This window comes from Lipomyces tetrasporus, assembly GCF_029532465.1.
Source record: "Lipomyces tetrasporus strain NRRL Y-64009 chromosome Unknown POJ06scaffold_1, whole genome shotgun sequence".
NCBI lineage: Eukaryota > Fungi > Ascomycota > Lipomycetes > Lipomycetales > Lipomycetaceae > Lipomyces > Lipomyces tetrasporus.
In genome coordinates, this window is record NW_026611596.1 from 564,213 (window position 1) to 587,181 (window position 22,969).

Below are 22,969 nucleotides of genomic sequence, written 5' to 3' on the forward strand. Positions count from 1 at the left end.
ATCGTACCGTCCGTAAACAGCTCAATGACGTATTTATGCTCATAGGGAAATCTGCGATGATTGAAGGCCGAAATACCACACGGAGAGGTAAAAAGTGCGAGAATAGTTGGGACGCAGACTAGCTCTGTTTATCTGCTGGACCTTTGACCGACAGAGCGTCTCACGTCGATGTCAAAGAACGAACAATAGTTCCAAGCGTGAGATATGTGCCGCCATTGTCACTGAAACGTAAAATTGTGTAAATTTTTTGCCTTTATTCTCCAATTATTGTTTTTGATTTACTTTTATAGAGGGTTTAAAAGCGAATAGTTGACAATATTATGCAAAAGGTCTTTACTAAGCCCGTAAGATATGCCACGAGGTCTACAGTCAGAGGAAAAGCGAATGACGACGCACGTGTCATGGCAAGCTCAACACCGTGCCCGTCACTACTCCCATCACCGACCAAGCAAATGATACACGCGTTAAATTGGACGCTGCTGAGACGGAATCCACTTTGTTGACTGAGATACAGAAAGAGATGTCAGTTACGGAGTCGGAGGCAGTTTCTAACTACAACGAGGCATTCACGCTTCTGAAGGAGAATTCACCAGAGCAGATTAGATATTCAGCTGGCTTATGAAAAGTTTCGGCGATTAGACAATGCCTTTTCTGAACTAAAATCGGAGGCAGACATTTCAGAAGATCAGAGGTATGTTGCTCGTCACTGTTGTCCGAATATAACTAACAGTGTATTAGAAAAGCCCAACTTGCTAAATGTCTCTAATTGCTCGTATAGTTAATCGTAAACTTTTGCGACCAATCGTATAGTAATCGTATTAGATTATACGATTACGAGTTACGACTACTCGTAAATCGTATCCTCCTAGATATAGGCGTTTGTTAGGCGCCCGAGAGCCTAAAATCAATGCCCGCGACTGTCGCTGCCAACATGATGCAATTTCTCAAGTAGCGCCACGACACACTTGTATTTGTAATTGCACCACGACACCCTCAATTTTCAACAATAGGCTCAACGTTTGTTGGCGACGTTAGAAAGTCGAGACGCGTCAGGCTCGCGATCTAAATGCAAGGGTCTAATGTTTGAGTTTAAGTACGATCAGTATTCGTCATTCGTGTTCGACTTTCAACTTTACTCCGTGTCCAGAATCCTCGGGGCTGCTTCCTGTCGGAATTACCCTGATTGTCTTCACTAGTGATCTTGCCCATGGTCTGACCCTTGGTTTGGGCCATCCATACAGCCAGTTGATACGGGGTGGTCCAATCGCTGACAATATCCTGCCGTTTGTGTCAGCAAATTAGGCCAGGCTGTGATAACGAGGCTAGTAGTTAGTCGCAATGTCGGCTTTGTCGGACGTGTAAGTGTGAGGAATGAATGGAGGCAATGTTTGATGTTTGAGGTGAGTGCTGAAATGATTATGATAGCTACTAGTGACACGGAGGGAAGCCTAAGCTGTGGGCGGACGCTATGCCTAGTCGGGACGAATACGCGGCGATAGAAAACGTACCCCCGCCTTGTAACCGCCATGTCAGCCACCGATCCAAATTCCCCGCCAGCAAGCTAAATCGGAATGGTGCTGCTCTGTAAATGAAGCTTATCATCCCAGCGGTGTCATCATTTAAGTTTCCGATTGTCAGCCAGAGCTGTTTGTAAAACTTTAAAGATGACAATCATTACGTCTTCACGTAGTCGTTTACTTTGGCGACGAGGTATTTATTAGAACACCAGAAGCCGCTTTCATGCAATATCATTTGAATTAATCTTTGCCATTGAATTCAAGGTCAGAAGCCGCCAATATGGGCGAAACATGGAGCCTCATCTTTCCCCCGCCCGCAAGATTTACCGAAAAGGAATTGGGAAATCAGTCAGGCAAGGTTTGTGCACATTGAACAGTTATCCCGCATTGAGATTGCTGAGTCCCCGGACAGGTCTTCATCGTAACTGGCGCGACGGGTGGCGTGGGGCGTCATCTGGTGGACATACTTTATCAGCACAATGGCAAAATCTACGTCGCTGCTCGGTCCGAAGATAAAGCATCCACTACAATCAAGGAAATCAGAGCCAAGCACCCCAACTCTACCGGGGAATTGGTGTTCCTGCATCTTGAGCTGAACGATCTCACGACCATCAAGAGGACGGCGCAAGAGTTTCTCAGCAAGGAATCGCGTCTAGACGTTCTCTGGAACAACGCAGCCGTGATGGTGCCTCCACAGGGATCCAAGACTGCCCAGGGATATGAACTTCAGTTGGGAACAAATAATGTCGCGCCGTTTCTGCTTACAAAATTACTCCTTCCAGTGTTAAAGAAGACGGCCAAGGTATCACCCAGGAACACCGTCCGTGTGGTCTGGGTGTCCTCTAGTGCGGCCCAGTTTGCACCGAAGCCTGCCATTGACTTCTCCAACATAAACTACACAAGAGAAGAGAGCATTTGGCCCAAATATATGAGGAGCAAAGCGGGTAACGTGCTGCACTCTGCTGAACTTGCTCGACGAACGAGGGACGACGGCATTATCAGTCTGGTGAGTGAGATAACAAGAGAGGGCGACATGAATGCTGCGACTGATGGAAAGTAGAGCCTGAACCCCGGAAATTTTGTTACGGACCTACAGAAAACAATGCCAAGATGGCAGTTTGCGCTCTTCGTGAGTCTAACTTCCCCTGCCGTGTGCAATATTATCGATTTTGCAGGGTTGGACTCACCTCCATATATAGAAATTGGTCGCGAAGAATCCTGTAAACGGAGCTTACACTGAGCTATATGCCGGCCTATCCGAGGATATCACCGAAAAAAATAGTGGTGGTTGGGGTAAGTAACTGCCACGTCATACCGTCTTTCATGAATAAGATTTCAAGGCTAACATTTTCGTACAACAGTCGCTCCGTTCGGGAGGCTGACACGAGGGCCAACAGAACTCTTTGACCCCGAACTTGGGCGTAAATACTGGGAATGGTCGGAGGAACAGATCAAGCCGTACGAATAAAGTTTCTTAGGAGCGCTATGGTAATCACAATATTCCATCTTATTTTTTTTTCCCAATTTGGAGAGCTATGTGAATCGTGATCGCAAAAGAGTTGAGTCATCGCCTAATGTAATCCCCTACCTAGTTAGGAACTGTCAGGGTTATGACCCTCATAGTAATATTCACATCGAAACAATATGATAAGTCGTGCATAGCTAATTTGAAACGTTACATTTTAAATTTGGGAGGCGTCCCAGTGCGAAGTAATTCGGTATTGCGAAATGCTTCGAAGAGAATTTGCATAAACACAAAATGGATGAATCGGACAGCTCGGTCTGTGGCAAAGGTCAATTGCGGGTGTAGCGGACCGATTTCAAGAGCTTGACCTCTTACTAAGCCTAGACTGAGTTAAACTCGCGATCGCCACCATGCACTCGTTTGCCGGACATCAAGGCCGTCTGTAAGGAGAGACCATTTTTGCAAAAACCATGGCTTTGCTTCCCAACTGCGAGAATCCCATGGAGTTCCTTCCCCGCGGCTATGAAGAGAGGCCCCTCTCATGCCCCAACAATGAATTCCATTATTAAGTCCAAGCACAAATCAGCCTCATCGATAAGCGGCGGATCCATTGACGATGCGATAATTGCTCGAGCCCGGAAAGAGGGCCACGGGATGACGTCCAGATATGGATGGTGAGAGATAGTGAGTTGCTCCACCGTAGGGTCCATGTCATTTCTTGAACCGTGTGATTGGTATGGTATTGATGGGCTTGCAGTGGTTTCAGATCCGGGCAGCTGATCGCTGTCGGCCCCATCATCTGGTACCTTCTGTCGTCGTAGCACAAAGGGTGATATTGTATCGTCTTTCATGAAATCATCCGGAGCGAGACCTAAGAGATGACAATTTGCCAGGCAGGCGGCGAAAAAACTTATATTTGAAGGTAAAATTGCATTCCTGACGAGATCAGGCGGAGTAGTGAAGTACCTTTCACCTTCCGCTGTTGATGTCATCAGAGACAGATATCCAGACCATTCTTTGGGGCCGTCGAGTTGCACTAGTGTTTTGACACCTGCCGTGACGAGTTCCATGACATTTACCTGTCTATTGATAGTAAACAGGATCCTTTCAATCCATGTCTCAGAGGGCAGAACTTCCGCGTTGCTATAATGCTCCGGATACATCGCATAACCGAGTGCAATTAATCCATACTTGACAACATCGCGCATGCTTAAATTCTCAACAGCCATTATAAGTGCAATGTTGGCCCGCTCGGAGTCGGAACCAAGGCTGTCGAACATGGCAGATGTGAATTCGAGTGAGGTGATAGAAACCCCAGCTGCAGAGATGTGCCAGTGGTGAGAGCCACTTGTTGATAAGAGACCATGTTCGATAGCTGAGTGGAGAATATGATCCTTCTTGCGCCTATGACCTTAAATGTAAGTTTCGATATGACTTGGACATCAGGAACGATGAGCTCACTCACGTCGCCGTCGTTGTGCAGCAGCATTTTGACATTTTCTTCTCTCCACTTGCCAAGCATATAACGTTGTCGCCGTGTCTATTTTGCCCATCTTGAGTCACAACTGAGCAGACTTTACAAGAATGCTGGTGGATTTAAATTTGTCTTGGCCGGAGTTTGATGTAGTCGTGTGAATGTGCTAGATTGCCACCGCGCGATCGCAAGGTTCGATCGGGCTTATAGTACATCTCTGGCAAGCAGAAGTTAAGCGCACAACGTCAGGGGGCGGTACCTAACCTTGGGCCGTCCGCCCCATTTCCTGGCACCCTCAGTCAGAGTGTAGGATAGGATATCTCACAAACTCAACACCGCCGCCAAACTTGATGATACAATTCTGACAAAAAAATACTAAAACTCTTAGGAAAATTCAAGGATTCCGACTGTGCAATTTGTGCATTTCCGTCTACGCTCTACAGTTGCAACGCACGAAATCATCGCCTGATTTACAAGGCCATGAGCGATGAGCATCGGAGGGCTTATGTGCCTGGTCGCTGTTCTGGAACTGAACAGCGGGCCAGGGTTCCGAACTCGGAGTTCTGGGTCATTCGAGCCGCGCCTGACAATTAGGAGCTTGTGCCGGAAGTACTGTAAACCCCAGTGGCCGCAATAAGAGATCTTTCTCAACGTACTACATACTCCGTTTGTGGTCGCATGCCTGCACTATACTGTGGATTCCGCCGGCCGACGCATGCCAGGAGCAGCTATGAACAGTCGCGTTCCCACAGGAGGCTCGAATGCCGAATCTGCAGGAAGAACTTCGGACAAAGTAGCCGCCTTTTGTGTTCACTTCCCGTCCGTTATCACTTTGCTAACGAACAATTCAGAGTCTTCTCTTATCCGGCACTTGAAGAAATGTACGCAGCCACAGGGTCCCAGTCTTCGGCAGATATCTTGCAGTCAATGTTCGGTCGCTAAGACTAGATGCGACCTGCAGCGGCCCGGTTGCTGCCGATGTCTCGTGCGCTGAACGCCTTGCAAGTACGCCACGTCTTTTTCTAGTGGAACGAATGGCCAAATTCGACCGCGAGGGATCGTCAGAGCATGAAGCAAGCCACGAAATTATAGCTGGCGTATCTACATCCGCCGAAGAGTATCAGACTAGTTCCCTGATAGATCTTCTCTTAGCCGGCACCGATCAATTAACCAACCCTCACCAGGCATATCCAGACACCACCACAGCTGTGACGAGAAGTTCAGCGGTGACCACATTGGATGATAGTGATGGCACGCACGCAACAAGTCCTGACGTAAGCATGATCCAAGAGCAATGGATGCTGTCGCTGTGGCCGAGCGAGACACCCAATTCCGCTTTAGCCAAACATAGCATGGAATTCCTCTTTCGCGTCCTTCGGACTTGGCCGCGTATGATGGCAGATGAGATTCAGCTGCCGCCTCTGATCCACACGACTCACTTCTCCAACAAAGCCTTACCGTTGCCGCTTGCCAATTGCTTCACTCTGGCAAAAATGTGGATGGGCAACGACACGGAGCGAAGGAAGTCGTTCAAGCCGCAGTTGCTAAAGAGGCGGAATGTCTTTTCGACAGAGTACACGGAACCCAGTCCCGTGGAGTCGTAACATTAGCTAACGTGCATTCAGTATGGAGCCTATGACGAAAGAGACCTTATTGCAGCTCTTAAGCATTGGTAATATACACTATCATGTTACTCTTCCCCTCCAGGAGCACAACTTCGGTACTGCCTGTCGACCAGTCGCTTTTCATGGGGCTACCTACAGCGTGTCGTTTACCATGTTGCCAGGGCTGGCCTGGTCCTCCAGGAGGAGAGAGATCACGTCCGACCATCCTGGCAAGCCTGGATAAATGTCACCTCCAAGCGTCGCGCCGTGTTGTCCCTATGTCTACTGCGCTGGTCTTACTCCGTTTGGAACTGCATTCCGTCGTTTGACTGTAAAGAGTTAGGATTTATGCCAGCTTCCGCCGCAAAATGGCTTTGGCAAGCTAGCACTCGGGAGCAATGGGAGACCTTGTACAACCGATGGCTCGCAAGGTGGGATGATTCTGGATACCTACAGGGGGAATTAGCTGGAATCGACCCTGGAGTAATGATGGACCGTAGATCAGAAATGTGGCTCGAGGAAACAGATGAGTTCGGAATTACCATGATGTCAATAGGTAAACCCCCTTCTGCGCAGCTGTAGAATCCGTTATTTTGTACTCACAGTCCTAGTCAACACAACCGATCGCTATTATCGAGAAGACTTTCTTAAGCAGGTCGGTTATGTTTATGTATTAGTGCCTTTGGGGTGAATATAGGCGGAGACGGATTTTAAATACTTGACTATTTCCACTCGTAGGGGTAACTGGTTAATATAGCACTAAAATATTAACATGAGCAGACCGAGAAACAGCTCAGGCGAGGGATTTAATCAAAAACCAATCGGGGCGGAATAGCGATCGCGACCAAGTTCTCTGTGTTTTCCGGGAGGCGAAAGGCGAAATTTCTTTTAATAGCAACGTCGGGCGCTGACCCTATTCGCTTGTAGGGGATCGCTGTGGACTGTCATCAATAACTTCAAAATGCACACAACTCGCATCGGATGGCTATGCCAGTCACCTTAACATGCAAATGGTCGAGGTAAAGTAATCATTTCACTTTGACGCTAGGCATCCTCAGGTTATAAATCAAGATATAATCTCATGGGCTCGCCGGGTATTATTGCAGTGAGTGGGGTTGATAGAAACAACCCGCTAAAGATATATATTCTCCTTCGCGGTCGAATACTTCTATCACGTCCTGCATAGTCTCAGCTTCCCACCGTGCAAGCTCCGGACCTCATCGAAGTATAATCAACGGTGGGTGGATCACCCGGGCATGAAATCGTGGGACTCAATGGCGGTTATCTAACTTTCACTCCAGAGTACTGGGAAATTGCGACATATCGAAGTTATGTTAATCTGGTCGCTCTGCTCGCAACCTTCACCATAATTCTTGCCAGCCCGGTGCACCTACCAAAAGAAGGTTTCCATGCAGATAAAAATGCAACCGTTCATCCGATGTTTTGCCAGTAGCACCGACCCTATTCGTGCATTGGTGATAACAGCCTGACACCGCGGTGATGGAGCACGAATTGCTTCTGGATGAAGGTTCACAAAGTCCAATTGGACCTGTGAGGCACTCAAAGCTATGGCAGAACAGAAAGAACGTCACAAGTATTATGCGCAGAGCTGGCGACGGGGTGGCTGACCCGATGACTGATACCCTGGTAAACAGGGAATCTCGGCCCCCGATTTGCGATCATGATATACGCAAACTTGGTTTGAAATCAACAACTGGGGATGCTGGTATCAATCATGGAAGCAGGTTTGCAATGTTTCTACTGCGACGACTGCACTGAACAGATTCAGACCAGCTTCACAGTTGGCCTCTCGGCAGGCTTTGATCAAGTCATACAGGCTGGCTGCCTTTAGCTTCTCCTGGGCCAGAGCTATTCACTCTCCGTCAGCAGGACGGGTAACCGGAGCGACGATGACACATGGGGATGCCATTCAATTTATTATCAGTCATTTATCATAACGGATGGGCAAATTACCACACGCACCAGTGATGCAGTGACACGGCGATACCTATTTTGACCACCAATATACATATGTCAATGTCAATCAGGGGCCAATGGTAGTGTCAATCCTTCTAAGCAAACCCGAAGAAATTGCGACAACGTACAAGATACGAAAAGATCACGACAAACGAGCGCAATCTCTCTGCATGGTAAGGCATGACTTGCTTCTACGCCTTGTGATGCTCGCCGCTGGCAACATCTATAGAATCGTTGTCGGATTCAACAGCAGTGTCTTCATTGTGATAATCAATGTAATTGTGATCAACAGATATTGGTGACCCCTCCTCTATCGCTAGATTGGCAATGTTGTATTGGCAATAAAACCTGTGAATGCGTTCTATCCAGGCCTCTTGCAATTCTGTCGTTTCCAACCAACGTCATGTTCAACAAGGCCTCATGTAGGAGAGTGTTGTTTGAGCTCAATAAGCGCATTGAATCACGAGTCGGTACGTATATTATACGCCCGTTGGTCAGTGTATGTACATTATGACGTAATGGCACCGCCGAAACGCATGTAGCAGTCGATACAATGATGACACCAATCACTGCCTCCAAAATGAAAACCGCATGTCTGGTCGCGAAGTGTGTCCAAGGTAATACTTCGAAACGAATCGCAGGCAGACAATAAACAGTATTTGTCGTCTTCGAGAAGGGGGCATGCGGCTCCTTAAGTAGCTTTCGGGTGGCTAACCCTGGTTTGTGTGCCTAGCCTTAATGAAGGAATGAGCCCAAACCCCGCGCACAAAACTACCCTAAACCAACACAATAATACTATAATTTCAACCTAGCCCCCAAAAACATCAAGACGACAGAATGAATATGAATGACTGGGCCACGCGAGCGAACACGCAGTCCTGGCAAACAGCCAGTTTTCGGCGGAAAATTCCGATTTCGCTCAAGTAAATAGGCAAATAGTGACGTTGACGTACCGGGTCAATTGTCCAACACGCAGCTCGTCTGCTCAGGGACGGCACACCTGTCGCTCGAACGAGGGCTCTGTCTGCTTGATGTACAAGACGCTTATGGAAGCTGCCGCTTCAAAATTGAGATTGACTGCTTACCTGATATTCGTACGAATAAAACTTGGGATATTCTTGAATTATTCGTATTCTTCGTAGGGTTCTAATAAATCCCCTTACTATTAAAAGGTCTGTCTACTGACGCCCCCGATACCGGTATAGGTAAGTAATTCTTGCAGCCTTCCTGATTCCACTTATCAAAATCGTTACAAGCTATGTATAGGGGTAGACACACCCCTAGGAGGGTCCATAGTTTCGCCCTAGCCTGCGCATATCTAGTATCGTCTCGGCAAATTTACGAATAATTACGAACGAAATACCAATAAGGCCTCGGAAGCCCATAGTCGGACACGAATATGAGTTGCGCAAAAGTTGAAGACGAATAGCAAGCACCTATTTATTATTGCCATTTTGAAAAGAGGATCATGATGTTCTAGTGTCGATAGTAATAAAATCGGAAACTGGATGGGCGGTTCAGGTATACGATTACAAAATTGAACGTACGACCAGTTTGCAATAACGCCCTCATTGCGTGTGAATTAAAATTGTTACAGAACACTAGGAATCTATCTGAGAGTTACCACGAACTCTCAGAACACCTTTACGAGCTTCCTGCAGTTTGTTGCTGCAACCATCATCACCAGGAGAAGATTCATTTGGGTCAACAGCCTGCACCCTCTTCAACGCCATTCTAAGAGCAAATGCTGAGATTCGTGCAGCGGATGCCACATCCTCCACGATGCCATTATCATAATCTTCCTCATCTTGCAATACTTTGTTGATAACTTCACCAGCCCCGCTGGCATGAAGCACATTACCGATTGCTAAATGAATGTTGAACAGCTCTCCATCAGGTAAATCAATTGCACGACCCTGGGGTCCCAGTCCGAATATGACCTCTTCGCCGTCTTGGCAATGGCTGATAAAGGGGCCGCGAGCTTTCCTTGGGTTCACTTTGCGTAACCAGTACTGCCCATTCAAGTATTCAATCCCAATAAAGAATTGATCGAATTTTAGGTGGGTGTCATGATCTGTGCAGAATATATTACTGGGGCCGTTTATGCTATTCCTTCCGAGAATAGCTTCCATGCTAGTACCAGCAAACATCGACAACAATGTTTGCATGGTCGAATACTTGGACAGCATGAATGGCATTATATGAGCAGCTTCAAGTTTCGTAGCTCTGTCGGGATAAGAGTCTTGTATATCTTCCGGTGCAGATTCGTCAATTGCCCTGCCAACTGGTGATACGGAACCATCCCTAGCAAGTATCTAGTATTCTTATAGTCAGCTGAATCTCGAGAAGGAGTTACGTACTCACCCGAAACCGGACATTTGAGTCCCTGGATGAATTGGACTTGCGCGTTGACGATGAAGATGTCACTTTTGCCGAAATCGGCCCGTAGCGTCTTATAGGAAAGAGCAAGTCCTCGAAGACCTTGGTTGCCCATTCCAACATTATTCTCATTAGTTCCTTTGACTGCGAGAATTGGACAGCTGCATCCCGCCATGTGACACCATCGGTCGGGGCAATTCGACCCGACGAGCTGCTGATGTCAAACAGCGACGGTTCACCCTCAGCGACTAAGAACTTTGACAGCTTGCTGACTCTACTGCGAAGGAAGACAGTTTCATGCCATAAATTGTCTGCTATTGAATTGGGGCTGCGACCATGATTCAAGAGTGCCAAAGTAAGGCGTCGGGCGTCATACTGTTGATTACCTGCATGAATCAGAACGTCATCGTTTTCCGGCAACAAGTCGCAAATAAGCCGGAGAGCATCCAACAAGGGCTTGAAGTCCATGATAACCTCACGATTCTTGCAAGGGAAGACGAAGCTAAACTAAATTACAAGGAAAGTCACATAGCCGTTGACGAAATTAAGAAAACTTGGTTCGTTCTGGATTACATTTCGATGGACGGGAAACAATTAGCGGTAAACAACAGTGACATAACTTGTAGACAGGTCGAAGCTCGACCTGAGAGGGCTAGGGTAATGCGCCGTGAGCCGGGGTGAGCTGTGAGTCAAAGGGCAAGGGCTGAAAGCAAGCGTACTTGCGTCATTCTCGCGCTCATATATTTCTGCCGATAGCCACTCACTGATCGGCACCAGTAATGCGTACACACCAAATTTTCTTTCAGAACTCATCTGTTGAATTCAATATGCACACATTGTTACAACAGCGTACTTCGTCGCCGATTTCAAGTATGAATTACTATTACTATCGCTCTTTGTGTTGAATTTCGCAACGACAGTGCTTAGATAGTCGGCCAATGATCGTGTGGAGAGGGCAATCATGACGCGGACCAACCGCGTGCGCGATTCTATATCCTAGACCTGTCCTTTGATCATGGCAGTGCCTGGACTAGGGCTGCTCCGAATACGAATATTCGCAGTAATCGGCATTATTCGTATTCGTTATTCGCAAGTCCCAACCGCCGCGAATAATATTCGCTATTTTATTCGCAAATCCTGAGCAGTGCGAATAATATTCGTAATTTAGTCGGCGAATAACAATATTCGCATCTAAATCACGTGCTCAGGGGTATGCCTCCTAATAAATTTAATTCACAGTTTCAAGAGCCAAGATGGCCCCTTACAGGCTTCCAGCTCAAAAATGTGATGTAAGGAGTAAATTGATTAGCGAGCTGCGCACTTTTCTTGCTCTGTGACCTAGTGAGAGGTTGCTTTTACCAGGTACATATATCGAGAGACTGAAGCTGGAACAACTTCAATTGCCCAGATTGACAGCTTCTTCGTCTGTGCAGTTATCCTGCCTAACAGTATCTTCCGAACTATTTATTTTTAAATTTCGGATTCTTTAAATTGAAATGGAGACCAGAGGAAACCGCCTGGATTACCTAGCACTGAATGACGGCTACGAAAGTCAACCAGATACTCGCTGTTCTAGCCCAATTCTAGGGGCCACAGACCCTGGTTCATCATCGTCGCACTATTTCATCGGTCAGTCAGATTTATATACAGAAGTTGATCCAATTCTTCAGCTTTCCGACTCTGAAATTCTCCCTTCCGAATCGGTATCACAATTCGATTATTGCGTGGTCGTCAGTTAGTCAGAAGGGCCCAAAAGAATCATGGTTTTGGCAATATTTCACCTGTACGGAAACACGCAGCGAGTGGTTTGACAACCGCACCAAAAAGAGGAAATTTGTGGATAGGATCATCCAATGTGCAGTTGTTGACGACGGTACTGGAAAGAAATGTAATTGGAGTACGACCGATTCCAAGAGGCAATCCTCTTCCACCAACATTGTACGCCATCTAAGAGAAGCTCATTCGATACTGCCTACGGGCGCCAAACAAGTCGTCGCTCCATCAAAGGCTACTATCATACGCTTTCTCAAAAAAGGCAAGGAGAATGTAAATCTGACCCACCAACAGATTCTGGAGAAGAACATTATTCGCTGGGTGGTTGCATCTTAGCCTTTTACTGTCATCGAGGCAGCGAAGTTTCAGAAAATATTCAACGATATACCGGGAATTTCACTCCGTTTCACCTCGCGGCATACAATGCGGCGGAGAATCATGGATGACTTCGAACTATATAGAGCACAATTGAAGGAGGAGTTTTCAACAGAATGCAAAACAATCGCCTTGTCGCTTGATGTCTGGACCAGTAAAACCAATATTAGGCGTGATCGGTCATTGGCTTACAGAAGATTTCGAATACAAAGAAAAAAGTCCTAGAATTTAAGGAGCTTGAAGGATCACTAGCGGAGCGAATCTCGCCGATACCGTGGAAGAGCTGCTTATTGAGTTAGACCTTGAACTCAAACTGATCTCAATCACAGGAGATAACGCTACAAATAATGAGCGGATGGCTTCTGAGCTATTTGAACGCCTACAAGAGAGGCTTGCCGAACCGCTCTTCCGCGGTATAGACAGCTATGTTCGTTGTCTTGCACATATATTGAACCTCGTCGTGAAAGATATCCTTCGTGCTTTGAAGTCCGGCACTGCGAACGAAGCATATACTGTATGCGATAGCATTGAGAGCGGAGATCATGAGAGCTTCGGAATGCAAGAACCGCTTGCCAAGCTTCGGATATTGGCCGTCTGGATATCCCGAAGCTCTCAACGAAGAAAGCACTGGAAGAGAATATGCACGCTAATGAATCTTTCGACCAAATACATCGAATATGATGTAAAGGTCAATTGCGGGTGTAGCGGACCGATTTCAAGAGCTTGACCTCTTACTAAGCCTAGACTGAGTTAAACTCGCGATCGCCACCATGCACTCGTTTGCCGGACATCAAGGCCGTCTGTAAGGAGAGACCATTTTTGCAAAAACCATGGCTTTGCTTCCCAACTGCGAGAATCCCATGGAGTTCCTTCCCCGCGGCCATGAAGAGAGGCCCCTCTCATGCCCCAACAATGAATTCCATTATTACAAAGGTCCAAGCACAAATCAGCCTCATCGATAAGCGGCGGATCCATTGACGATGCGATAATTGCTCGCAGAGATCCAATCAACCACATCAACTACATAGTTTTTGTCTGTGTAGAGTAAGTGTATATTAATAAGCGAGACTTGAATGTAGTGTATCAACGGACACCTCAAATGTAGATGGTGTAAGTGTAGTTGACTTCAGTGTATGGGGTGACCCCACTATGACTGTCACCGTCCCCTCAGTAGAAGCCCACCTAAGATTTTCTGCCAATTTTGAAGTCGTCTTGAGTAAAAATACCTTACTACCATGTAGGCTGCCTCTCTGCCGTTTTCCCTTGACAATTTAAATCATTTCTTCAGCAGCCAGTTCTTGCGCCTTACCAATAAGCCATAATAGCTCCCGTCTTCTGAACTCGTCATCATTGAGGTGCATGCTCTCAAGCTGTCTTTTCTCCTCCATGATTGAAAGGAACAAAGGATTTAGGTCATTGGTAATACCAGCACGAAACCATGACCTCAACACTTGACACATCCCTGTTGAGGGACAACCATCTGCCCTGAGGCTGAGAACAGTCTTTCACACTCGGCAGACATGGATTGTGTTGTGAGAAAGTCGAGAGCCATTCGAGAGAGCCGAGGGTATTGAAAGCGCTTCTCATGCCAATAAGCTATTGGATCACGAACAAACTTGTCGTCGTTGTGGTGAGTTGCTTGCCATTTTTCGAACTCGTCGTCGGCAAAGGGATCATCGTCTAGACCCTCTGCATAATTCGAATCGATTCTGATCTGTTCGCAATGCTCTTCGAAGGCGTTGTAATAATACTTTCGTCGTTTTGCATCAGGCTCATCGTCCTAGATCACGTCGAGATCTCGATATCTCTCGTCCCATACTTGCTGAACCATCCTTTTTGCAGTTCTGATCCAATCAGGATGACGCGACCATGACTGTTCGAACCACCCCCATCTATACGCTGGATGAAGCGCAACGGCAGCATAATATATCGGTGTTTCGTCGAGAATGGTGTAGTACTTCTCTAGCTTCTCCCAGGCCAAATTGATACCAATCCTGAACTGTTCAGGGTCAGGAAAGTCCTTTGCCATCTCCTTATATTTCTCCAGCTTGCCGAGCAAGAATTCAAACCCGTTGACCACATCCCAAATGTTTCCATAAGAGCCGGTAGATCCCGTCCTGCGCTTTCTGATCAAGCCATCGCCTTCCAGAGTCTTGACTGCATCTACGTAGTACCCGAGAATCGTTGCAAAATGTTGGAGAACAGACCAATCGTTGGCAATAAGTTGGTTCTCGCTTCTGAGGATTCGGGGACAAACTGCCGACTTCTTCAACTGGCCAGTTCTTTTCGATGTATTCTCCTCCTCCCATTGACTTCGGTGCTTGGTGACGAGCATTTGGAAGTAAGTTCGAAGCTTCAAAGCACGGCGGATCATATAGAGCTGGGAAAGCCAACGAGTGTCATTATCAAGGACTACCGAGAGCGGTTTTTTCAAGCGCATTTTCGGATCATCGGACCTGGATATATCATACTGCTGGAGTTCCTTCAACAAGGATGTCAGCCTGTCTGCTCGATGAATATCAAGGACAAATTATGACGCTTCCCAACTGGTCCCTTCTGTCTCCAAAGTTCGTATTCGGCTTCAGAAAGCGCTTCTGCACCAGAGAGTTGGTCTTCGAACGGGTCCGTATTGTTACCGAAGAGCAGCGCCTTCGCAGATAGATTGACGGTATGGCCGAAGCAGCGCCCCCGTCTTTGAGCGCCATCGAAGCCGAGCTCTGTGCCAATAACCTGGATTGCAGCATCGTTGTTGCTAGCATTGTCAAGTGTGAAATACCCAAATTTGTCCTTAATGCCAAAGACTTCGAAGACCTGGAGGACATCTTTTGCAATGCAAGTCCCCAAATGTCTGCCAGTTTCAGGTAATCCCAGAATGACTTTGTGTGGCTTATTGTTTTCATCCCTGAAGAAGCAAGCGATGCCATATACAGAGTGTCGATTCCGTGCCCTCCATCCATCAAAGGCAACGTGTATTAACCCGGGACTTTCTTGAAGGGTTTCGATAACGCGTGCCTTATGTTTCTCGAACTCCGATGATCAGCGTGCGAACTGTAGTATCAGAGATATGGGCGTCTGTAATCCGAACTGCTGGGTTCAAGTATTCAAAGATATCTCGCAGTCTCTGGTGTTCAGCAAACTAAAGGGTTGATTCGTATCGACTATCCATTCGATCAGAAGCCGTTGGAAGTGGTTTCGATCGAATCCACGTATGATTGAGTTCGCAATTGCCTGTTCCCGAGGCTTCGAAGGATCGAGCTTAAAAGCATCCACAATTGATCTCAGTCTCTTGCTCCCTGGCTTCTTCTCAGCCTTCTGCTGTAACCCTGACTTCGTCTTGCTATCCGGCGCAGATATTCCATGATCTCTATATAGATGATTCAAGGCATTCTGAAGGCCGACAGCAACAAAGCTCTTAGGTTTGGGGTCTTTCTTCTGAATACACCGCTTGCAAACCCATCTGCGCTCGTCGTGACGTTGTATGTCGTACCCATATTCCCAAGCCCACGAGTAATTATCTTTGCTTCTTTCTGACCACACCCAGCCTGGAAAATGGCGCCAAAGACGCGTCTCGAAATGATCGGGATCCGGGGGCGGTGTTGAGGATGCAGTGGATGCAGTCGATGAGGATAGAGAAGAATCGGATGACGAAAGTTCGGAGAGTTCGGAGTCATCTGAGAGATCGTCGACAGAGATTGGAACTGGTTCTTGGGAGCTCGCAGCACTCATAATGACGGAAAGCTACCAAGTCACAGCACAGAGAAGAAGGTGGGTCGAATGTTATTATAGTTGGCCTGAAAATGAAGTTAGAAGATGGATATGGAATAATGGTGCCAGTAAGAGCGAAATGACAATTACCGATTAATGGACCGTGACGCGATTGCAGAAGATCCAAGGTACTTTGTTTACAGAACAAATTGAGTGGGATAGGGTTATTTACGAACATTTACTAACCATCTATCCTACTGTGGGCACACCCATCAACCTTGAAAATTCCCAATTTTACCAACTTCATCAGAGCCTTATCTTATCGCGAACAAATACACTGAATACACTAAATCCACGTACACTGGACCTTCGAATGTATGTAGTGGATTAGTCAGAAACGCTCTGGTGTAGATTATTTAGTTTAGTGTAATACACTAAGTGTATCAACTCGTGTAAGTCGTGTAGTTGCTTGGGTCTCTGCTCGAGGAAACAGATGAGTTCGGAATTACCATGACGTCAATAGGTAAACCCCCTTCTGCGCAGCTGTAGAATCCGATATTTTGTACTCACAGTCCTAGTCAACACAACCGACAGAGGACCCGAAGCTTTAGGCGGCCTGTACCATTAGGGCTTAATATCGATCCGGAATAGGAGTCCTGGTACTATTTGGGTACCAGAGACTCTCCAGCCATACGAAATACTTGGGCCTTCAGACACTTTTTACAGAGTGTAGAAATTTAGAATGTGATGATGTTATCTGGGCGCCACACTCGGAACTCTGTGTTCAAATAGTTAGTCATCCTTGGACAGTTACCGGAGCCATTATATACAGCCCTTGACCGCAATGTGCTTGACGTTCCGTTGACTTCTGAACCTGTACTACTCGCCTATGTTCACTGTATTTCGTGCCACCTTCACCATTTTAAGGCTATGTCGTCTCAGAAAGTATTTGATATTGCCTTCTAGGGTGCAACAGGGTATACTGGGAGCCTTTGCTCTGAATACATCACGAGCAACTTCCCTGCCAACTTGAGGTGGGCGATTGCAGGAAGATCTGTGGCCACGCTCAGGGCCATAGCAGAACACCTCAGGACACTGAAGTCGGGCCGTCTGCAGCCAGGTATGCTATTCTTGCTTGTAAATCGCGTGCTCATTACAGCTCACTGTTGAAGAAATTGAGATCATCCAATTCCGCAAAGATGAGCTTGAATCCCTGGCTCACAAGTGCCATGTCATTATCAACGTGGATGGAGATGGCCGCGAGCGCGTTAGGGACGGGAAGATACTCGTGGAAGTTTGAAGTTGGGGCCATAGATATCGAGTCTCAGACCAGCGCTGCGGCGTACGACAGATTCGTTGGAACGAACGAACGAACGTGGTCAGAGCACCGAGACCAGGGACGAATCTGTACCTAGAAGATGGCGGGACAGTGACGGCTGATGTGCTGATGCCGGCTTTGAGTTATTTGTCCGTTTTCCTTTCGTTCCTTTCTTTTCGCCAGCACACCGCATGTACATAATACACTGGCTTTCAAACAAAAAACTCCGCTATGAGCTCCTCTGCCGCGCACGCGCCGCCATGACGTCTGTTACTGAAGCCGCGACATTCTATGAATCGTGATTCAGTGAAAGAAGTGATTACTCTTTTCGACATAATCAGGGCTGTGGCGGATGCGGATATCCGCCAAATTTTCCCATATCCGCATCCGCCATCCGCCTTTTTGAAATTGGGAGATATGTATACGCCTTTGTATCCGGCTTTAAAAATTTGCAAAATTCATTAATATTTCTAATTTCTTTAAAATTCGCAAAGTTCACTAACATGATATTTGAATTTCCTAAATGGACTCGCTTGTAGCAGACCCAACTTATTTGGTCGGTCATCCCCGCTACATGTGAGCATGTAAGCCAGTGCTAGAATGACCGCTAAGTCGCCCTATTTCATTAACATGTTCATCATCTACTTTCAGACCATAGTTTGACTTATTTGATATTGCGCTTCTTTGTATACGCGATTGTTTGCTGAGGATGTTAGATTTTGACCGTTTTTTAAATTTAATTAGAGAATATACGAATTATCCGCCATCTGCATCCGCCAATCAAAAGTATGGCGGATACGTTCTGCCTATCCGCCTACAGCCCTGCATAATCAGTCATTCAGTCTTCGTAAGATATTATTAGAAGGGATGAAACCTTAAGGCATTGCAAAGTCATAAAGAAAAGGGGGGGGGGGGGGGGGGGGGGGGGGGGTTGAAGCCGGGCGAAATTGTTGCAGAAGTGGCGGGAAGTGATGCGTAGCATACGGAGTCGATGGTGCACCCATTTTCACTGGAAGTTTACGTGGAGAAACCCCAGCCCAAATTCAGTCCGAAACTGCAGCCTGCAGCCAGTTTACGCCCGACTTAAGACTTCACGTGTAAGAAAGCCAGACTAATACAAATATAGTGTAGTGCGTTTTCCTTAGCGTGTCGCCTATCGGGTTAGATCAACAGCGTCCAATTGACTGTCGATACGAAGAATGACACAGTTGACGCTCCTAGGAACCGTGTTCAGATCGAACCGAATAACACCGGTGCAGGGTAAATTGAGATGCGTGTGCATATGATAATACCCGCATCCCGCTGATCCTCCAATATATTATGTTGTTTCACGTTGACCACCCACATGCTCTAAAAGGCAGGCCGTAATATACTTTCTATGCCAAGCCGGTAATGATAGGGAATCTGAACCAATGTTAGCCATGGAGCCCATCGTCTATTGTAGAGTCTTCCTGCTGAGTTTGTCAAGGAATTGCGGGATCGATCATTGTCCGTTTTAATCGTTCTTTTACCTCTAGAAAACCATATTTGCGCGGCATTGAAATGCAGACTACGAAGAGAGAAAGAATTGAGGCGCAACACAGCCAGCGAAGTGGCCTGAATCATTGACCTCTCGGGCAGTACTCAGATCTGCAACCTGTCAAATCGGAAAGACCCTGAACATTTTGCGACAAAAAAGCTGTCGTACTGAAAGTTAAATGAAAAGCCAATTGTCATTCGAGACTACCCACTTAATCAAAATGAACCCAATATGTGCAATTTATACATGTTCGACCGTCCGTAGTGAATACACACACATTCAGAGAAGAGACGCAACGTTACAAAACAAAAGCCGCGGGACTAAAATGTTACCTGCAAAATCTTTGAATAAGTGTGTGATCCGTTTTGATATGAATATTGCAACAGCAAGTTTTGGCCCGCGACCATCCTTGGCTCCTGGTAATATATCGGGACAGCCATGCCACCGTAGTTATAGCCACCAGGTCCCGGCGTACTCCTGTACAGTACAGTACTGCTGCTGTTCCAAGGTCCAACTGGTGATGGCGCAGACAAAACCCTGAAAGTGGAATCAACATAGTTATTGAAAAAAACAAGCAAAAATGCGTTATGATATTCCGACCAGAACACCGTGCCGCTGCTGAACGGTTCGTCGCCTTGAATCACTGCGTTGGCTTGTCGACGGGTAGTAGGGACCGGCATCACGCTCGAAAACTCACCGGTCGCGGCGTCGTAGTAGCGGTAGTAGTCTCTGTTTGTTTCGTTACCTACCGGGACTGTGGCAAGGTGCACGTCAAAGTTGTCACTGTAAGTGGTGTCAAGGCCATATAAATATGCGACATTGTTTACAACTACGTTAGCAAACGTGCCGTAACCATATGTCGTGTTCTTGAACCAATACTGCTCCGGTCGCTCAATAGTGATCACATTCGTGTCCGGATCCATGGTGTAGATAGCCATTGTGTTACCGTATTCTGTGGCGCTTTGACCGTCGGAGCTGGAGAATTTCTCGACCTTAAAGAAATGCATTGCGCGGGTTTGCGTCAACTGAACACAATTTGTATAAGTCCAGAGTGCATATCGTTGGCTGGGGTCCGTCGAGCAGGATGCCTCCTCGTCGGTGAAGGGAATTGCAGGCTTCCATCCCGTAGACGGAGTCATAGTAAAGTCTTTAAGGTCTTTAGGGTGGCTGAAGTTCATAGCTAAAGTCATACTGTTCGACGAAAAGCCAACAAGCTCGCCAGTCGTCTTCGAATACGCTGAAGTGTCACAAAACACCCAGAAGGTGCGGTTGTACAGAGAGCAGGCGCCACCTCCATCACGGTAAATATCATATTCAGATGCCCAGTCGCTCATGCGCAGCCAGTCCCAGACTCGCGAGATAGTTATTGGCTTTGCTTCTGGTGCCATGTACTGAGGCGGATTCGTCGGTACATAAGGAGTGAGCATTGAAGGGATGGCGAACGACTGGGATGCTGCAGGAAACTGCGCTGCAGCCAGCGCGAGTGAGAATACAACAGTAATAGCCCAGCAAATCATCGTCGCGTGTTAAAAAAAAAAGAGAAAAGGAGAAGAGAGGAAAACAGAGAGGAAAAGTCCGTATATAAAAATGCCCTCGCCATTGTTTCAGCAGCAATATACTCCTTTGAGCGACTACACATGAGAAATGGCAGTGCAAGAGCTCTCAGAAACTCAAAACAGTGACGACTGCTGATACAAGCAGCCTAGATGGTAATGGTACGGAGTAATAGTGCGAAGCAGAATCAGATAGGCTTACCCCTAGCTGTTGGCATTCCTTGATGCCTGCATAATTCACTGTTCCATGTTTCAGCTTCTCGCACTAATGGCGTCGGAATACTGTACAAATAAGGCACGTGCATAAGCCCCTGACCGCCGTAATTAGTCAAGAGCTCGCAATTAACTATCTCTATGCAACCAATTATTATGAGCGAAGGCACCGGTGCTCTTAGACATCGACCAGACCCTGATTTGCAAGAATAGTTTAGTGTACGACCAGTGCAGCCTTTCCTTGGCAGGGCCCCCTAGGGTTGGGTCATTTCGAGTTCAACTCAAGTCGACTTGAACTCGACTTCACTTGGACTCTGCTCGGGCAAACTTGGCTCCACTTGGGATTCCGCGAAGTCAACTCGACGTCAACTCGAGTCTTACTTCACTTCACTTGATCTGTCATTGGATAACTTGACTTTGGACGTCGAGCAAGGGCAAGTTTAGTAATGAACCGTGTTATTTGGGCAATCGTTGATGCACTTATGGCGCATACGAAAGCAATGTCATAGAATATGGCACAATTCACTATCTCAGGTCCGCAAACGTTATGGAATTTTTAAATTACCTGTCGAGGACGCTCTAAGGTCGCGTATCCCATGACACGGTTCGTCGTATGTAAAAGACCAGTGCATAGTGCACTCTAAATTACCCCTTTGCTCCTGGCAAGTCTTTCTTCCATTTGGTCCTCGTCGTCTGACACTCTTTTTCTCTCTCATATATGACGACGGAGACAATTATTCAGAAGAAGTCGTCGAGAGCCAGCTCTCTTTTTATGGCTGGACACGATATCGCCAGAGGAAAATTCCTGGCGATAGTTTAGGCGATACGATATGCGATATTGAAGTTGAATATCGTATCGTATCGCCGAGATTCCGCTTAATTCTCATCACGGTAAATAAAGGGCGTTGAGATGGAAAGACTAAGTAATTACTCAATTAAGTACACGCCAAAAGTCCCCAGCAAAGATAGTTTGTGAGTTACAGAGACTATATTCAATAAATTCTGCTGAACCCTACTTGCCAACCCTAACCCTAATTTTAATAGCGTTAAACTAGTCTCGGTACTTATTCCTACGCATTATCGCCCAGTTGGCGATATCGTATCGTGTCCAGCCCTAGACGACTAGATTTTACAGTTGTTATGTGGCGTCGTAATATAATTCTACATCAGGTTTTGTTACTGTAGCTTTAACTTGAGTTCACTTGACTTGACGCGCTCGCAATCGACCGGAGTTGGCTTAGCTTCATCGACTTCACTTCGGATTCGCCGCATTCGACTTGGGTTTTTGCTCAGGGGTCGACTTCAACTCGACTTGACTTAGGGTTCCAAGTGAAGTGAGAGTTTACCCATCCCTAGTAATTATGATTATAAATTAGTTGCTAAAACGAATCAAAGACCTTGAGTGACATTAAGATTCAAAGAGTTCGAAATTACGCGCGGAAACCATGGACGTATCGTAACAAGGGTCACACTCCCGAAAGTCGACCACTGCCCAACTATTTGGACTTGAAGTTAGTTGTATATAAATTTGTTATGTGTGTGGGCAATATGCTTGTACAATATTGTATATTTGTAATAATAATGTATGTTACTCTTCTTGTTGATATGATGCTTGTATTTGTAGATCCGCTGAATCTCGTGACGTGCTGCATGTCGGCCGCTGCTTATCGAACCACAGTCAGAACAATTACGCGTCTTGTTAGGACAGTGGAAATTGGACTGCGTCCTTGAAATCCGCGACCAAAGTAGTCTACAACTGCAGGATATAGCGCCGATTCTGCATTACGAAGGTCTCCAAACGTTTCGAATGCGGGATGTGGCGTTCGCTGATCGCCTCGCTTAACTGCGTGGATTGAACTAGTCAACGTAACGCCACCGCTCTGTCTGTGCTTTTTCTGGGCTCTTTTCTTTACACTGATGGGGATGCCAAATTTCATATACTCGTTAACTACACATTGTTGAGAAGCTGCGCATATCAAGTGTAACAGCTTAAAGCTCTTAGTTAGCAGACTACCTGTTATAGCCACATGGCGTGAACGGGATATAAAACATAACATGTACACTGGTCAGGAAGTCAAATGCCGGAGGGAAAGCCTA

At 46.6% G+C, this 22,969-nt stretch overlaps 6 protein-coding genes across 6 annotated transcripts; 3 read left to right on the plus strand and 3 right to left on the minus strand.

The window, feature by feature from the left end:
* Nucleotides 1-1,797: 1,797 nt before the first annotated feature.
* Nucleotides 1,798-2,985, plus strand: POJ06DRAFT_279348 (uncharacterized protein; the record flags this gene model as incomplete). The annotated part of the gene is made up of 5 exons (XM_056189806.1): nt 1,798-1,875; nt 1,930-2,523; nt 2,578-2,646; nt 2,717-2,810; nt 2,879-2,985. 5 exons carry the CDS (start codon nt 1,798-1,800, stop codon nt 2,983-2,985), a joined length of 942 nt encoding a protein of 313 aa, XP_056047047.1.
* Nucleotides 2,986-3,521: 536 nt separating this feature from the next.
* On the minus strand, nt 3,522-4,620 carry POJ06DRAFT_298087 (uncharacterized protein; the record flags this gene model as incomplete). Its single annotated transcript, XM_056190638.1, has 2 exons — nt 4,448-4,620; nt 3,522-4,393 (listed from the first exon to the last, which is right to left on the minus strand). The coding sequence occupies exons 1-2, from the start codon at nt 4,533-4,535 to the stop codon at nt 3,522-3,524; spliced, it is 960 nt and encodes a 319-aa protein (XP_056047048.1). The 5' UTR covers nt 4,536-4,620.
* Nucleotides 4,621-5,171: 551 nt separating this feature from the next.
* Nucleotides 5,172-6,642, plus strand: POJ06DRAFT_279349 (uncharacterized protein; the record flags this gene model as incomplete). The annotated part of the gene is made up of 7 exons (XM_056189807.1): nt 5,172-5,249; nt 5,310-5,441; nt 5,463-5,481; nt 5,522-5,722; nt 5,747-6,043; nt 6,124-6,176; nt 6,220-6,642. The coding sequence occupies 7 exons, from the start codon at nt 5,172-5,174 to the stop codon at nt 6,640-6,642; spliced, it is 1,203 nt and encodes a 400-aa protein (XP_056047049.1).
* A 2,808-nt stretch (nt 6,643-9,450) lies between these two features.
* POJ06DRAFT_242397 (uncharacterized protein) lies at nt 9,451-10,590 on the minus strand (the record flags this gene model as incomplete). The annotated part of the gene is given in 4 exon segments (XM_056186221.1): nt 9,451-9,574; nt 9,587-9,660; nt 9,671-10,352; nt 10,402-10,590. Coding segments are annotated over 2 exon segments (829 nt in total), but the record flags the coding sequence as incomplete, so codon positions are not given.
* Nucleotides 10,591-11,697: 1,107 nt separating this feature from the next.
* POJ06DRAFT_293472 (uncharacterized protein) lies at nt 11,698-12,525 on the plus strand (the record flags this gene model as incomplete). Its single annotated transcript, XM_056190428.1, has 3 exons — nt 11,698-12,150; nt 12,173-12,408; nt 12,484-12,525. The coding sequence occupies exons 1-3, from the start codon at nt 11,913-11,915 to the stop codon at nt 12,523-12,525; spliced, it is 516 nt and encodes a 171-aa protein (XP_056047051.1). The 5' UTR covers nt 11,698-11,912.
* Nucleotides 12,526-19,426: 6,901 nt separating this feature from the next.
* POJ06DRAFT_217096 (uncharacterized protein) lies at nt 19,427-21,067 on the minus strand (the record flags this gene model as incomplete). The annotated part of the gene is made up of 1 exon (XM_056185547.1): nt 19,427-21,067. The coding sequence occupies exon 1, from the start codon at nt 20,621-20,623 to the stop codon at nt 19,427-19,429; it is 1,197 nt and encodes a 398-aa protein (XP_056047052.1). The 5' UTR covers nt 20,624-21,067.
* Between the last annotated feature and the right edge of the window lie 1,902 nt (nt 21,068-22,969).